The 16,740-nt window shown below is 38.1% G+C and overlaps 2 protein-coding genes across 2 annotated transcripts; one reads left to right on the top strand and one right to left on the bottom strand.

Annotated features, from left to right (window-relative positions):
* Positions 1 to 235: 235 nt before the first annotated feature.
* Positions 236 to 15,919, bottom strand: p4htma (prolyl 4-hydroxylase, transmembrane a). Its single transcript, XM_055187967.2, has 9 exons — positions 15,100 to 15,919; positions 13,510 to 13,591; positions 5,695 to 5,873; positions 5,163 to 5,253; positions 3,097 to 3,262; positions 2,792 to 2,977; positions 2,608 to 2,698; positions 2,325 to 2,418; positions 236 to 944 (listed from the first exon to the last, which is right to left on the bottom strand). The coding sequence occupies exons 1-9, from the start codon at positions 15,448 to 15,450 to the stop codon at positions 748 to 750; spliced, it is 1,437 nt and encodes a 478-aa protein (XP_055043942.1). The 5' UTR covers positions 15,451 to 15,919; the 3' UTR covers positions 236 to 747.
* LOC129430606 (secreted frizzled-related protein 5) lies at positions 9,661 to 13,490 on the top strand. The gene is made up of 4 exons (XM_055187969.2): positions 9,661 to 11,486; positions 11,752 to 11,930; positions 12,048 to 12,137; positions 12,235 to 13,490. Exons 1-4 carry the CDS (start codon positions 11,056 to 11,058, stop codon positions 12,552 to 12,554), a joined length of 1,020 nt encoding a protein of 339 aa, XP_055043944.1. The 5' UTR covers positions 9,661 to 11,055; the 3' UTR covers positions 12,555 to 13,490.
* Positions 15,920 to 16,740: the final 821 nt, after the last annotated feature.

The following is a 16,740-nucleotide window of genomic DNA, read 5'->3' as shown; positions in this document are numbered from 1 at the left end:
TACTTTGACCATTAGTGTTATCATTTGAGGCATTACAACTAACTGTAGCTATTACATTATTATTTGCAAGGTAATTTTGGCTACATGTTTACATATCTTCTGAGTTCCATTAGGACTGCTGTAGCGCCATCTTGTGGGAGACACTTGCAAATGTTGGCCAAAGAATTCACAATCTGATTCTGAAAATAATTAGATAGAAAATCAAATGTTGGCCAAATAACCAAATCACACCACATAATGTGTTCTATAATTTATTTCTCACTTCGAATAAATTAACTTACATATGACAATTTCTTTAAAATAGTGCATTACAATGAAAACACAATCTGTGCTTAACCAAACCTGAGATAGACACACGCTGTGATTATATATGCATGTACCTATATGTACCACATATATAATAATAAATAAATAATTCAATAAATAGAAATATCAAATAAATAATGATATCAATAAATATGCAACATCTAATAAATAGACTCTTATAAATAGTGAATGTATAGCAAAAACAACTTGTGCGATATCAGCTAAATAAACCAGTGAATGTTTAGCTGCTATTAAAGGAGCAACTTCCCCGTTCAAGTCATGAATATTAAATAATATATGTTACACTAGCAGGGGTGACAGCAATTTAAGGTAATGCTTAAAGAAGTGAGTATCTCTTACTGAGGTTTGACATAATGGCTTGCCCAATAGAAACTGACTCCAGGTCAACATAAAAGCATAACTACTAACTCGAAGTCTGGTTTAGAGATCTTGGTGAAGGTCACCATGCTCTGCCCTTTTGACTTCCCCATCTGGATGCCACGAGATCAGCCGCTGGTATCGCTCTTGACGTCGCTGATCAGGGTCGATGTTCACCCACACACTTCCTGTCCATTTGAAGCCCTGAGTGACCAAACAGTCCCCGTGCAGGGAGAATTCATCCAGCTCACCAACCCAACCTGATAGAATTAAACCATGCAGAATTTATATTTCTTGTTTAACACCATTCTAGCATCTATATGGCTATATTCATGGCAATAACTGGTTAATCCATACACACACGGGTATGTCCAAATTTATATAACCAGCATGTTTTTGGCCTGTGGGAGGAAACCGGAATACCTGGAGTAAGCCCACGGTGACACTGGGAGAACATGCAAACTTCACACTAAAAGGTCACCTGACCTAGCCGGACTTGAACCGCAATTATATGTAAAGGAATTATGTTGTGACTAAAAGCATCAAAAATAAATCAAACCCTTTGCCTATTATTTGCATAAGTGTATTCTTGGCATTTTTCAAGCAGGTTCTTAATGTCTTACCCTGAGATGACTTATAAAGAATATTGAAGGAAATCTACACTCACCTAAAGGATTATTAGGAACACCTGTTTAATTTCTCATTAATGGAATTATCTAATCAACCAATCACATGGCAGTTGCTTCAATGCATGTAGGGGTGTGGTCCTGGTCAAGACAATCTCCTGAACTCAAGACTGAATGTCAGAATGGGAAAGAAAGGTGATTAAAGCAATTTTGAGCGTGGCATGGTTGTTGGTGCCAGACGGGCCGGTCTGAGTATTTCACAATCTGTTCAGTTACTGGGATTTTCACGCACAACCATTTCTAGGGTTTACAAAGAATGGTGTGAAAAGGAAAAGTATGCGCAGTCCTGTGGGCGAAAATGCCTTGTTGATGCTAGAGGTCAGAGGAGAATGGGCCGACTGATTCAAGCTGATAGAAGAGCAATTTTGACTGAAATAACCACTCGTTACAACCGAGGTATGCAGCAAAGCATTTGTGAAGCCACAACACGCACAACCTCTGATGGCTACTTCCAGCAGGATAATGCACAATGTCACAAAGCTCAGATCATTTCAAATTGGTTTCTTGAACATGACAATGAGTTCACTGTACTAAAATGGCCCCCACAGTCACCAGATCTCAACCCAATAGAGCATCTTTGGAATGTGGTGGAACGGGAGCTTCGGCCCTGGATGTGCATCCCACAAATCTCCATTAACTGCAAGATGCTATCCTATCAATATGGGCCAACATTTCTAAAGAATGCGTTCAGCACCTTATTGATTCAATGCCACGTAGAATTAAGGCAGTTCTGAAGGCGAAATGGGGTCAAACACAGTATTAGTATGGTGTTCCTAATAATCCTTTATGTGAGTGTATATTGGCTGCTTTTTCTTCATTATCTGGTCCAAGTCTTTTTTTAGAAATACAATTTTTCCATTTCTGTATTTTTTGTCTATAAAAGTACTGGAAATATAAAACTTTTTATATTACAAAAAAGAGAATACTGGAATGTGATAAAGCGTTGACATTCACCATTGCCATCTGAGAGGTGGTTGTACCATAGCAGAGCGGTGCCAGCCACTGGTTTGACCTTCAGATTGCCTTTATCACAGTACTGCTGAGAGACCTGGAACACACACACACACACACACACACACACACACTTATGTTTCAAGCAAAGCAACAAAGCACTTTGATAACGTCCAAGTATCGAAACCATCACATTTCAAACCCGTCTTCTTGTTGCTATGTTGCTGCTATGGCAACAGAGGGACCTCACCTCCCTCTGTTGCCATAGAAACAGGACACGGCTCACCTCCTCTTCATACGTCCTGTTGTCAGCCACGGGGAAGCTGGTCTCTCCACCTCCATTCACAGAATTGAGAAACAGCAAGACTGTCAAATACCTGTAAGACACCACCATTAAAAAGAATCACATGATAACATTTACATATCTCACTTTGATGCTTTTCAGTTAACCTTGAATTACAAAAACGTACCTGCATGCAACCTGGTTGGAGGCTGAGTTATTTGCTGCCAGATGTGTATGAGCACAGCTGCTGTTTGGGTTGCTGGGACTGCTGTCATGATGGGCGTTGCTGAACCCGCCTTGCTCATAACGGACCACTTCCATTGGCTCGCTGAGATCAACCAGCGAGGACGGCAGTCGCGTTAAACGGGTCACCCTGGAAAGGACATCTAGTATGTAACCAAGTCATTTAACCATGTACAAGTTAAGTGACTCAAGGGTGCCATTGTGATGGTTGATGGCTGTGGGGTTTATACCACTATTGGAATGCATTACCGGTTTCTAATGTTCTTCAGCAGGTGGTGCGTGCCCTCTCCGAGGTAAAGCTGCGTATTGGTGCTTTTCTGCCTGACTTTGGTGTGACCGTCCGATGCTTGGCCGGGCCTGCCATATTGTAGCACTCCACCGCTGACACGCTTAAACTCCTGCAGGGACAAAACTCCTGTAGATACATCAGGGAAGAGCGAATCGAACATCACTTCCATGTAGCAATATCAGATCCAAATACATTCAGAAGAAATGCACATTATCGTATGTGTCAATTTGTGTTTACAAATGCTCTGAAGTATGAGCAACATTAAAGGATTAGGGGCCAGTCACACCAAAAGCGTTTATGGCAGTTGCAGGCGCCTTTTTTGAATGATATTCTATGGGCAGGGCGCGTTTGCGCGCTGTTTATGCGCGCCGAGCGCCTTGCGGTTTTCTGCCGCCTGCCGCGCACGTGTTTTTGAAGGAGCGCTGAGAGCGGAGAAGCGCCTGACGTCATTCGCGTCTTCCATTGTCCAATCGAATGAGGGGAGAGGCGGGCCTTACGTTGTGGTGAGGGAAGTTTACAGTTGCTTTGAAGAACCGGACTCCACTCGCTCACTCTCTCCTGTGTGTTTGTGCACCTTTCACCCTCAAACAAGGTCAGAGCAAGCGCCCTCTTTTTAAAGTTTCTGCTAATATGACAGTTAACAGCAAAAGAGCGCTCACACTTCAATATTTGATTGACAAGACAGCTGACTCGGTGGTTGCTTAGCAATATGAAAAGCCGCGCCGCACTGCTCTTTTTTTAAAAAAAGGCAGTTCGACGCGCCTTGCGTTTGCAAGCGTTTAAAGCGCTTTTGGTGTGACTGCGCCCTTAGTCCATTTTCTTAAAAAAAATCCAGATAATTTACTCACCACCATGTCATCCAAAATGTTGATGTCTTTCTTTGTTCAGTCGAGAAGAAATTATGTTTTTTGAGGAAAACATTCCAGGATTTTTCTCATTTTAATGGACTTTAATGGACCCCAACACGTAACAGTTTTAATGCAGTTTAAAATTGCAGTTTCAAAGGACTCTTATCGATCACAAAGAAGGCACAAGTGTCCAATCCAGCGAAACGACCGTGATTTTTGGCAAGAAATACAAATCACATGCACCTCCAAACCACAACCTCTCATCCACCTCCGGTCATGTGACACGCCAGCGCGGCCTCACGCAATACGTCATGACGTCAAGAGGTCACGGAGGACGTATGCGAAACTACACCCCAGTGTTTACAAGTGTGGAGAAAGAGGACCGACGTTGTTTTATGTCGAATGATACTAATTAATGTCTTTGTGTCAGTTTATTGTTTAAAATGGTCCGCAAATGTGCGTTTTTTTTCAGGGCATTACGCAATTACATAAGGTGGCCCTGGGGCTTCACAGGACCGGAGATAGACGAGAAGTTGTGGTTCAAAAGCGCATATCCTTCACCTTTCTTGCCAAAAATGACAATCGTTTAGCTAGATAAGCCCCTTATGCCTCGCCTGGGATCGTTTAGAGTCCTTTGAAACTCCGTTGAAACTGCAATTTGAAACTGCACCAAAACTGCCACGTGCTGGTGTCCACCAAAGTCCATCAAAACGAGAAAAATCCTGGAATGTTTTCCCCAAAAAACACAACTTCTTCTCGACTAAACAAAGAAAGACATCAACACCTTGGATGACACGGCGGTGAGCAAACTATCTGGACCCTTTGTTTAAGAAAATGCACTAATCCTTTAATATGGATGCTTGCATAACCAACCACTTATATATTAAACATTACCAGTTAATAGCAGCATTACAGTAAACAAGGCAAGAATAACAATAGCATTTCTTATTTCTGTCACGGGTCACTAGATCATCACTCTTCCCCTCCGGAACCGAACCACAGCGGGATGCCACCCAGACAATAGGGCCGGAGCACCGGAAGAGGGGACTGTGTCTGTCTGTAACCCTCATATTAATGAGATTTGAATGAGTGACAATTAGATCCATCCGGAAACTGCTAAAAAACACGGCTTGTTGTGTTATTGTATCAGAGAGCGGCACTCACGCACAAGCGCTTACCAGAAGGGCTGGTCTCAAGCCCGGTGTGGATTTTCCGTAAATTGTAGGAGCTCAGCCAAGATCCATCGGTGGAGTGAGAGAGACTCAAAATCTGTGTCAGGACACAAATGCTATTAATATGTTCATTTTATTACAGTCTCGAACAGAAGCTGTGCAATTATAGTTTGCATGCGTAAGAACGGTAATTGATTAATTTCCTAAACTCATCCTTGTGTTATTCGGAATCCCTTTTCTATCCATTCATACACAAAAGAAGATCACAGAGAATATCCAAGCTGCTGTTTGCCAAACTATCAAAAGGGTACCGTGGTGCGACAACAGCACTTTTTCATTTTTGGATAAACTATTTTTTATCCACATTTTTTGTTTACATTAACAATTACATTTAAGCATTTGGCAGATGATTTATCCACTGAGACCTCGAAGGTTTACATTTTAGCAGCATGTGTGTGTTCCCTGGGAACAAACTCATGAACTTTTGCGCCACTACTTCAATGCTCTACCAATTGACAGATATCTTTGTTGGTCTGACCTCCTCCATCTGCAGAAGACCATCCTGGTTAAGGTCGAGCAGACTGAAAAGCTCATCCTGGGTGAGTTGTTCCTCTTGAGCATCAGGAGCTGTGAGGAGAGCGCTGTGGGTCAGACCTTTCAGCTGGGCCAACTGCATCACCACACTGCTTTCCTCCACACTTAGGAAACCTGGGATCTCTAAAATACATGGATGTCAACAACATTAACCAAAGATGCTCTAAAAGTAATCAAAACATTTCAAATGTATTTCTGAAGGCCAGTTTAATGAATAACAGAATGTGTATCAAAATGTTGGGTATAGTATCACACAATTGTTTTGTTTTTTGTTTTGTAAAAATAAAATACATTTCTTAAAAACAAGTTATAACATTTACAATCATGCATTTGACAGATGCTTTCAACCAAAGTGACTTACAGTGAATTTAATCTATACATTTAGTTTTGTCACTTTGGGCAAGTCCATGCACAACCTTATTATGAAAAGTAAAGTTTTTACCCAACTTTTTTTAACCATACTGATATGTATGATGTCAAAAATTGGTGGTTTAAATCAGTGTTGGTCTTGACTCAGACTCGACACTCAATCTTTGGTGTGGATGTTGACTCGGACTCGAGTTGAACCCATAGTTATCCAGCCAAATATCAAAATTAGCCCCTGATTTATTCACCCTCAAGCCATCCATGATACACGTCCATTATCATTCTTTTCTTTTAAACGCCACACCAGCTTCTAAGGCTACATTCATGGGGATAATAAAGTGTAATTAAATAAAGGAAGAATAGAAAAGATGTTTAAAATGTATTTCCTCTAGAAATCTTAGAATGATGTTTGAATTGACTTGATTAAAAACCTTTTCAAGTATCAACAGAATAAAAAAGGTTTTCCATCATCTTTCAGACAAACACATCTGAAGTTGAATTTTGGAGTTGAATTTTAATTTCCTTGCTCTTCCGAGCTTTATAATGGTATAAAACAGGGATAATCGATGCGATTTTGTTAGAAAAATAACCATATTTCAAACTTTATGAACTGTAATAACTTGCTTCCGGTAACAATGCCATCTTGGACTTATGTGATTCATGAGAGTGAGATAGGTGCATTGCTCAGTGAATGTCATTAATCACACGAGTCAAAGATTTATTATATAGTTATTATATAGTTATAGTTTAAAAAGTTTGAAATATGGATATTTTTCTTACAAAATTGCATTGATTACCTGCAAAAGACCTTTGTTAAGATGATGGACATGTGTATCTCAGATTGCTTAAGGGTCAGTAAATCATGGGGTAATATTGATATTTGGCTGAAGTATCACTTTAGGTTATTAAAATGGTCACATCCATAGACCAAGAACAGAGATCAAGTGTCAAGTCGGAGTAATTTAAAATAAATATAAATATAAATATAAATATAAATATAAATATAAATATAAATATAAATATAAATATAAATATAAATAAATAAATAAATAAATAAATATATATTATATATATAATTTAGTATGTGCAAATTGTCATTTGCACAACATTCATAACATGTTTCTTCCTTCCTTACAAATGCGCATACAAAAATTAAATTAAATTAAAATAAATATTAAATGTTCTTTAAAGAGTTCCTTCTCTATTTGTTTGTTATTATTGCGTCTGGTTTGGGCATGTTAACTTACAGAATTCCTGCAAAGTATCTATTTGGGTTATCTCCCAAAAACTTTTCTTTCTCACACCGATAACGCATGCATGTTTCCCTCATCTAAAATAGAAAACTTGTAAACATATGTAAATGACATTTTGCTGGACTCTTATCATCAAGGGTTTAGGAAAATATGAACAGTTGGTTCAATACAATACTTTCTCTGATAAATTATGTTTCAAATTTTGACTGGAAATTGCTCCTTTGCGTTGCCAAGAATCCTGCAGAAACAAAAAGTTTCTTGCTGGTGCAAAGCATACCATTATCCTAGGATGTTGCTGCTATGCATTTCCTAATATGCTTTGGGTGACATTTTCCACTTAAGGTGTTAGATAAAGGATTGTTTACTGTTTGTTTACATACCCACTAGGCTGTACAATACCAAAGAGATGATTTGCATGGTGATCTGCCTCAAAATTTACATTTATGCATTTTCGATACTTTTATCCAATGCATATTCAATTTGATCACCTTGGCATCATACCCATGACGTGCGACGTTAATCTAACATTTTACCAACTGAGCTAAAGAAACACATGATATAATCAGGTAGCATGAAACGGATCAAACCAAGTACTAGTAATAGAATAGTGATGCTCGGCTAACTACTAAGAGAGGTAAAAAATATAAAGTTTAACACAAACACTTTTATGTATACTTGTTGTGATTTGTTTAACAGTTTAGGAGTTTGAGTGAGGAGCACAGCACAGTGTTAACAATGTGTTAAGAGGGTCTTAAACACTGATTTCAGATCATTTCTGTTTGATCCATTGTGGCAGTAAGTGCTGCGAGAGTTACGCAGAAAGGCAGACAGAGCGAGAATGAGTGAGCGAACATTATGAGATTAGACGAGAGATTAAAGGATCACTGTCACACTATGCAGGGCTAATACACAAACCTGCCCGCCACTGGAGTTTATTGCAAATGGGTGGTAATGTAATCAGTTCTCATTTGGTGAGAACCATTATTCATTTCCACGTCAATGTGAATTCGGCCTGATGTTACATAAACCCAACAAGGATTTAGACACTTGGGTCACACTCAAGAACATACGAATATCATTGGATTACATAACAAATGTCAAACCATCTGCAAACATATCATTCTTTGCATTTCTTAGCAGTCTGCAATTACTTTAAAACAACTGGGCCAATAATATAAAATGCTTAATACATTTATTATACGGCCAACATAAGGTAAAGTTTGTGCCACAGCGGCACTAAACTAACAGTATTGGTGGTTACCAAAATCATTTTTATGGTTTATCTAGCAGTATGTGTAACAGTGATGGGCGGTGACTTGAATCCGAAGCTCGTCAAAACACGTATTTAGCCCATCGTGTGGGGCTCATCATGTCAAAATATGTGTTTGGTGCGACATGTAAACATTTGCATCACACGTCAAAATAAGTGCCTGCTGCACACGCGTCTAAAGCATTTATGATAAAAGAGATGCTCACGTTTTCCAGATACTCGCTTAATCTGAACTGGCCGTCTGCCATTGACATGTAAGCTCTTTAGTCAAAGTATTTTTTATGCTAAAATGTAATTATTGTAATCTATGCATTTTCAAATTCTCTGTTTTACCAAAAAGGCAGAAAAAATATAAGCATTTCATTATTTTTATTCAGAAAACCAGTTACAGTTATTTACTTGCAGTCCTTAATAGAAAAATAAGTTTTAATGGTTGAATGTTATACTTGATTCTTTTCTGACATCCGAGAGAACTTAAATGTGCCCCTTTAAATTTGTGTATAAAACGTCAATTAAATTTGACAATCATCCCTCCTAAACTCTCGGAAAAGGTCGCATTAAAGGGATGGTTCACCAAAAAAGGAAAAATCTATAATTTTCTCATAGAAATGTATACAGATTTGTAACAACACTGCAAAAAATGACTTTCTTACTTAGTATTTTTGTCTTGTTTTCAGTAGAAATATCTAAAAATTCTTTATGTATTTTTTGGATGAGCAAAATGACCTAAGAAAATGTGTCTAGATTTTAGAAAAAAGTACAATTTAAGTGAATTTGTGCTTAAAATTAGCAAAAATATCTGCCAAAAAGAAAACTTATTATTAGATATTTTTTTTCTCACCCCATTGGCAGATATTTTTGCTTGTTTTAAGCACAAATTCACTTAAATTTTATATTTTTTGTCTATAAACTAGACTTATTTGATCATCAAGATAAATCATCTTAACTTAAGAATTTTTATTTAGATATTTATACTGAAAACAAGGCAAAAATCCTAAGTTTTTTTTTTTTTGCAGTGAACATGAGGGCGAGTAAATGATGACAGAATTTTCATTTTTGGGTGAACTATTCATTAGAGCACTTTATGATGCGGGATCGTCTGAGACAAATAGACAGGTGGTCTAATAAATTTGTGAAACAGTGTATATATTGTATGATATACACTGTAAAATAAATGCAGCATGAAGTTAAAAAAACTTGGAAATTGTTTAACCTAATTTGTTAAATTATAAAGTAGCATAAAAATATATGTTGATTTGACAAAAATGCTGCATCTTTTTTACAGTGTAGAAAAAATTCTCCTTTCTCTTTCTTCTCTCTTTCCTCTTTTCCTCTTTCAATATTAGGTATTGTCTCTAAAATTTGTTGAAACATGTCATTTTGCATTGCACTTTTATATTATTGTCTCTGAAATCGTTTTCCTTACTGTTGTACATCACTTTGGATAAAAGCATTTCCATAAATGCCTAAATGTAAAAGTCAGCTCCCCTAACCAAAGCAAAACCATATTAACTATGTCCATGTTCCACTAATATTTCACACCTTAGTACCCAAATACAATTTGCCTTTGAAAACTATTGTTACGTAATTTAAAGCCAAGCACTATATTGTTTGCAAAGTAACACCTGTTTTTAAAGAAATGTTACTTAAAAAATGCCTTAAAATAAGTTAAATTATCGTTATTGTGGCCTTTATCAAATACTTTTATGGGCGTTGCATCGACTTCTTTAAGTGTGGTTTAAGTAAAGGCCAAATTTACCAGGTAAATCTCAGTAAAGATTTGTATAAAAAGATGTCTCCTCCCTCTTAAAGACTTTATGGTATTGCCCGGCCCATTGAAAGTGTTAATGAGACAGTGCCATTAATGTGTCGGTGGAGGTCATTGTCTTTGGGATGGGATTTCCGTATTTAGGTTTCACTGTTATCAATCACTGTTATTGTTCTGTGTCATTCAAATGCAGACGACGCATTAAATATATATATGCATGTGCGCTTTAACTTCCGCATGGTTTGTCTGGGAGAGATGCTGTCCCACAGACTCATTAGATTGGCTGAGGGGAGGAAGGGGTCCTGGGAACGAATCGGAGAGGAAGTGAGGGACATTTTTGGGGTAGACATTGTGTAGTGCTCCCAGCAGGGGAAGATAAACTCCTGAACATCACAGCACTTAAACACTTCCTTTCACACACCTCTGTCAGAGCCGAATAATCCTACGGGTTTAAACTTTACACTTTGACTCTCATGTAAATCTATCTATCTATCTATCTATCTATCTATCTATCTATCTATCTATCTATCTATCTATCTATCTATCTATCTATCTATCTATCTATCTATCTATCTATCTATCTATCTATCTATCTATCTATCCAGACTATCAGCCAATACACACAGACTCCTCAACCAATCCAATCTCATGTTCCCACGAAGATCCGCCCTCACTCAAATGAGCCTCAGACAATGGAGTATAAATACACCTATGACTGACCTACTCCATCATTTCCTTGGACCGACTCTTCCAGTCACTCATCCTAAGCAAGCACTCTGGACTATGACCCCACCTGTGCCCGCTCTACTGCTGCTCCTGCTTGGCCACGGCATCGGTGCCATACCCAGTGAGCACTGGGAACATCAGGGCACCTCTCGTTGTGTGCCCATCCCGACCAACATGGCTCTGTGCCAGGGCCTGGGCTACAACATCATGCGGATACCCAACTTACTGGGACATGAATCGCCAGCAGAAGCAGTCCAGCAGAGCACCAGCTGGCTGCCGCTCCTCGCCCGCGAATGCCACCCGCACGCCCGAATCTTTCTTTGCTCGCTGTTTGCACCCGTGTGCCTTGAGAGGTAAGACAGCTTTCTGGTGGATTAGCAGTGTCTTTGGTTTGTGATTACTGTCAATGTTAAGAAACGTGCTGTTAATGACGTACGCTATTAGACAAATTATTCGCAGAATAAATGTTTATTGTGATGTTTTCAAGGATTATAGTTTAGGATTCGTTTCATAGACAATTATAAATTGCAAATTTCAAACCAACATCATCATATTTAACTTTTAACATTTTATTTACTACATTGAAACATCAACGCAAAATCTATGAATGCTTTCCAGGATCATTTCACCGTGTAGAAGTTTGTGCGAGTCTGTACGGGACAGCTGCGCTCCCATCATGAGCTGTTATGGTTACCCCTGGCCTAGGATCCTGCAATGCGATCAGTTTCCCAAAGATCACCTGATGTGCATATCCTCGGTTCCTCATATGCATAATGGCACCAGCAATGAAGGAAGAGGTAAACAACCGCCCCTTAATTTATTTTACATTACAGACCATGATTTTTCTCAGATCACAAACAACATGGATTGCAAGATCGTTTTTTCTGTCTGACAGATGTTTTGGTTTGTTTTAGTGGTGCCGCGTGCTAGCTGCACAGACTGCGAGTTAGAGGAGGCTACATCATCCAAAGAGCTGCTGGGTCTATTCTGTAAAAGCGACTTTGGTAAGAATATCTAGTTTTTGCTTGATCACATCTGAATATTACACCAAATCGATTTTGCATTTACTAATCACGGTCTTATCCTCTATATATCTTATAGTGGTCAAAGTCCGCTTATCCAAACTGAACTCCAGCAGCTCTGTCCTGACAATTTTCTCCTTGGGTTCTCGGGTCGAAGTTCTGAAGCACGGTCCACTGCTGGGAGGGGAAATGAGGAGTCGCCTGACAATGTGGCTAGAGCGAGACGCCACCTGCGTGGGCAACTTGACCCGCCGCCATCCTAATGGGGGTACCTTCCTGTTGACGGGCAACGTGACTGGAAGGAGACTGCTGGTCACGAAAGCCTTTAGCTGGGGAAAACGCCAGCGGCACATCAACCAGGCTGCCCGCAAATGGAAAAGCCACCGGTGTAGAGGGTGAATAGTGTATTTTTGGGAGTGTGTGTATCTTGTAGTGTTCATAACTATTGTAAATAATAGAAGATACTTGTTTTATATATTTTTTAAACTTAAAATAATAAACAATTTCAATTGTTTTTGAAGATGGAGTCCATGTGTCAATTTAATGTTGCAAATTTTAAAGGTGCCAAAGAATGCATTGAAATTCTTCTCTGATATCTACATGGAAGGTATGTGGCTTTATTAAGTGCAAAAATGATCCAGAGACAGTTTTACATGTCATTTACAACCCTAGGATTTGCCCTTAGAATGAAACGGTCCATTATTTCCTTACTTGAAAGGGTCATAAATAATAATGTTGAGCTCTGCTCTGATTGGCTGTTTCTCAGAGCAGCTCATTTCAGTAGCTCGTGTGTGTGTTTAAACAGATCTTATGTTTGAGTCTGTATCAGACGAAGATACAGAATTTAAGAAATAATCAATTATTTGGAGATTGTTAATGGACGTTTCTGAGCGGTAAGTTTGTGTTTTTTTTTTTTCAGTGTAGACATGCAAAACTTAACTATAACATCAATAGTAAAACTTTAGCCTAAATGCTAGCATTAACTAGCATATAGCGCTACTTTAACAGTCACAACTTTGTTTTTAGCATTGTAATAACATAGAACTTAATTTAATTTGTAATTTAATGTTGGGGCGTACATCACGACTGTAACGTCACAGTTGGTGTTATGTTGAGATTGGCCAGTTTTCCAGAGGTTTTTTTGCATGCACAAGGTTTACATAAGGAGGCTCACAATATGTCATTAGCAGAACTCTTATTATTCATCTATGCCTACGTAAATACAGTTTTACATTCTACGGCACCTTTATTATTACCTAGACATTTAATACTTATGTGCTTAACAAAAATTTCGAAGATTCATTTTTATAGCCACCCTTTTTTATACATAAATAATACATATCTAGAAACTCACCAAACAGCAAGGGCTTCAAGCTGAGGGTTCGCAGGTTATGGGTCCGGTCAGGAACAAGAGAAACTCTCTGCACGTGTCCAACCTGAGTCAAAGATGACATGACATTATTAATCACTTTAAAAAATATCAACAACATCAATTACTTCCAAATAAATCACTTTAAAAAAAATGAGATCATATGTGACTTTTTCCATGTTTAAGTGCTATAATTGGGTCCGCAATAGGCTTGTTGCGATAGTCGGTATAACCGGTGATTACGGAGGTTCAGCCGCTCACCGGTTAGCACTTGCCAACCGCGTCACCGTCTTCCACTGTCGTTTTGAGGCGAGCTGACTGACCAGACGATGGCAGAAGCCGCGTGCTTACTCATTTATGTTATAATTTACGTATATAATGTTTAATATAAGCGAGATAGTTTTGTTGTTGTGTTTTTCATTAAGAATAATAATTAACCTTTTATTCAAGCAGCGCTTTAAATGGAGAAAGAGACGGTTAACGTTACTCAGCTTGGGACTGGCGGATTTCCGCCACCGGCTCAAGCACTTAATTAAAACAGCTGTTGCACTCGCATTGCACAGGGATTCATAAGCGATTTAACGCAGCGTACGCAAACAGTTGCGTCTAATTCAAAAGTGAAAGTAAAATGCGCACGTTTGCATGCACATTTATAAGCCCTTCGTTTGTCACGCACTGATTAACCGGTGGGAAATTCCGCAATGCTTTTATTAATCTAGAAAATGAAAAAGATCAACCCAGTAACTTAGTTTTGGTAAACCATTCTCTGCAAGCATGTGAAAAATAGGTCATTGAAATTTGGCTCCCCTTGTGATGTCATAAAAGGATAATACCGCCCCTTAATCTGCAATATCCAACCACCACTGCCATTTAGTGCAGAGATTAACTCATTTGCATTTTAAAGGACACACCCAAAAACGGCACATTTTTGCTCACACCTACAAAGTGGCAATTTTAACATGCTACAATAAATTATCTATGGGGTATTTTGAGCTAAAACTTCACATACGCACTCTGGGGACACCATATATTTATTTTACATCTTAAAAAAGTCTTGTAAAATATCCTCTTTAATAACCCCACCGGAGTATCATAATAACCTTGAAATAACTTCTGTTATACCTTTCTAAGGACAGTTATCTGTTATGGACTTTTTAAAAGTAATTTGGCACATTTTTGAAACTATAAAATTAAAAAGGAACACCGTACAAATTATCCCTAGCTTCCACTGGGGAAGTACCCTTTCAAAAAAGTAAACATTTTGCACCCAAAAGTTCATATTAGTATCTCAAAGGTACTTGGTACCAAACAAAATTTGTACCTTACAAAATCTGATCTAAATAGAAAAGTATACATTTCATCAAATAAGCCTTCCATTTAAAACAAGGCATCTGTTTTTTTTACTTGTTTAAGTAAAATCATCATTTTAAAAATCTGGTCACCCTATCTTAAAGCCCCCTTGGAAGTTTGGTCCCCGGCCCCCTTATTGAAGAACACTGTTTAACTGCAAGAAGGACAGAAAATATGAACAGATAAATAAAATCCCTAACTTTATGATAGTGACAGTAAGCATACCCGAATGCCCTCCAGACGGGGCAGATAAAAGGAGTGCTCTGGATTCAGGTTAGGTGATGGGCTTTGGTATTCAGCAGCTGTGGGTCTGGGGATACTCGTGCTCTTCTCAAGGGGTATATCCTGCTCTCCAGAACCGGTGTTGTAGTGCACGTACAGCAGCAAAGCTATGATATTTATGATATAGATGTGGAAGAAGGCCATCACCACCACGAAGTAAGCCCTGGAGCAGACGCTGCTCTTCTGGATGTGGATTCGCTCCCGAGCGACTGGACGAGGTGGTGGAGGGGGGAAAAAATCGGGGGGAAAAGTCTCCCCCCCGAGCCCATACAAACTCTCCTCATACTCACCCATCTCAGACGACTGCTAAATCAGTGCTCCCCTATTTAGTTAACGTTACCCTCTCATTTCAGCAGATCAGTCCAGGTTTACAGGTTTGACAGCTGTTTACGGGCATCATAGAGAAGATCACGATGATGATAATTAAACTCCAAAATATGCACACATGGCAATTCAGATGCTAATATTGGTGACGTATTTAAAATGCAGATCTATCGTATGTTGATTTCAGGCTGATCCGCTGTACGATATGTAACAGGGCAATGTCAACTGTCTAACATAGCTCTTAAAATTATTGAGCAATTCAATCAGAGCAAATATAAACCTAACAGAAGACTTGAGCTAAGAAAAGTGAAAAATGTCATATTTTCTTTACAAATATTTATCTTTGACGACACGCACAGGAGAAAAATAACAGCGTTCATAATAATCTGTCATTCGCCCTAACGTGAAGCAGCCGACACAAATCCAGCTATGACTGTTCCGTTGATGCTTTCAAAATAAAAGTGGCGTGTTTCTGTTGATTTTTATTTTTTCACTCATAAATTAACGCACATCTCTTAACGACCAATATTATTATTGATCTATACATGTCCCCAGCTCTATGTATATTATTCAGACATCCATAAAATGTATCAGTATATTTTTAAATCTATAAACATCTAAAAAAAAAAGTAAACAAGTACAATTTCATTAATAAAAATAAATAAAAAACAATTTCATTAATGTTTGTAATTCTCATAAAAAAATATATATGTTATAATCAGGGGTTAAATCGACGGGTAAGTTTAATATTGATAACAACAAAGCCACTGGTGTTTCAGTGACGTGGATCTCTGATAGGATTTGATAAGTTTCAGTTTGAAGCTGTGCCAGAGGTTGACCCAAAGTATTTTAAAAGAGCGCCTGAATTTGCATAACATTATGCAAATCATTGAGTTTGACACCCTATATGCATTTGGTCAAACTTAAAAAAAAGAAGGAAGTTCATACAAAGAAGAATCATACAACCTCCTTGACTAATTATAGGGATTAGATAACCTAATACAACATATCAGCAACATGTCTAGCAGCTAGTAAATACAGTTACTATAATAATATGTTGAATGTTAAAATATGTAGTTTTTTGTTTTTATTTATTTACTATTTCATTAAGTTTAACCATGACATTTGTAGGCAAACTATAGTATATCAAATATATTTTAATTAATTAATTATAAAATAATATAATTATAAATTACTACATAATAAGAACTGGAAAATGACAATTATGTTATTTTATTTTATCTGCTTTGAGACAGCGTG

This window comes from Misgurnus anguillicaudatus, chromosome 13, assembly GCF_027580225.2.
Source record: "Misgurnus anguillicaudatus chromosome 13, ASM2758022v2, whole genome shotgun sequence".
In the NCBI taxonomy this organism is placed as follows: domain Eukaryota; kingdom Metazoa; phylum Chordata; class Actinopteri; order Cypriniformes; family Cobitidae; genus Misgurnus; species Misgurnus anguillicaudatus.
The sequence above is the reverse complement of the archived record's forward strand: the minus strand, read 5'-3'. Positions and strand labels throughout refer to the sequence as shown.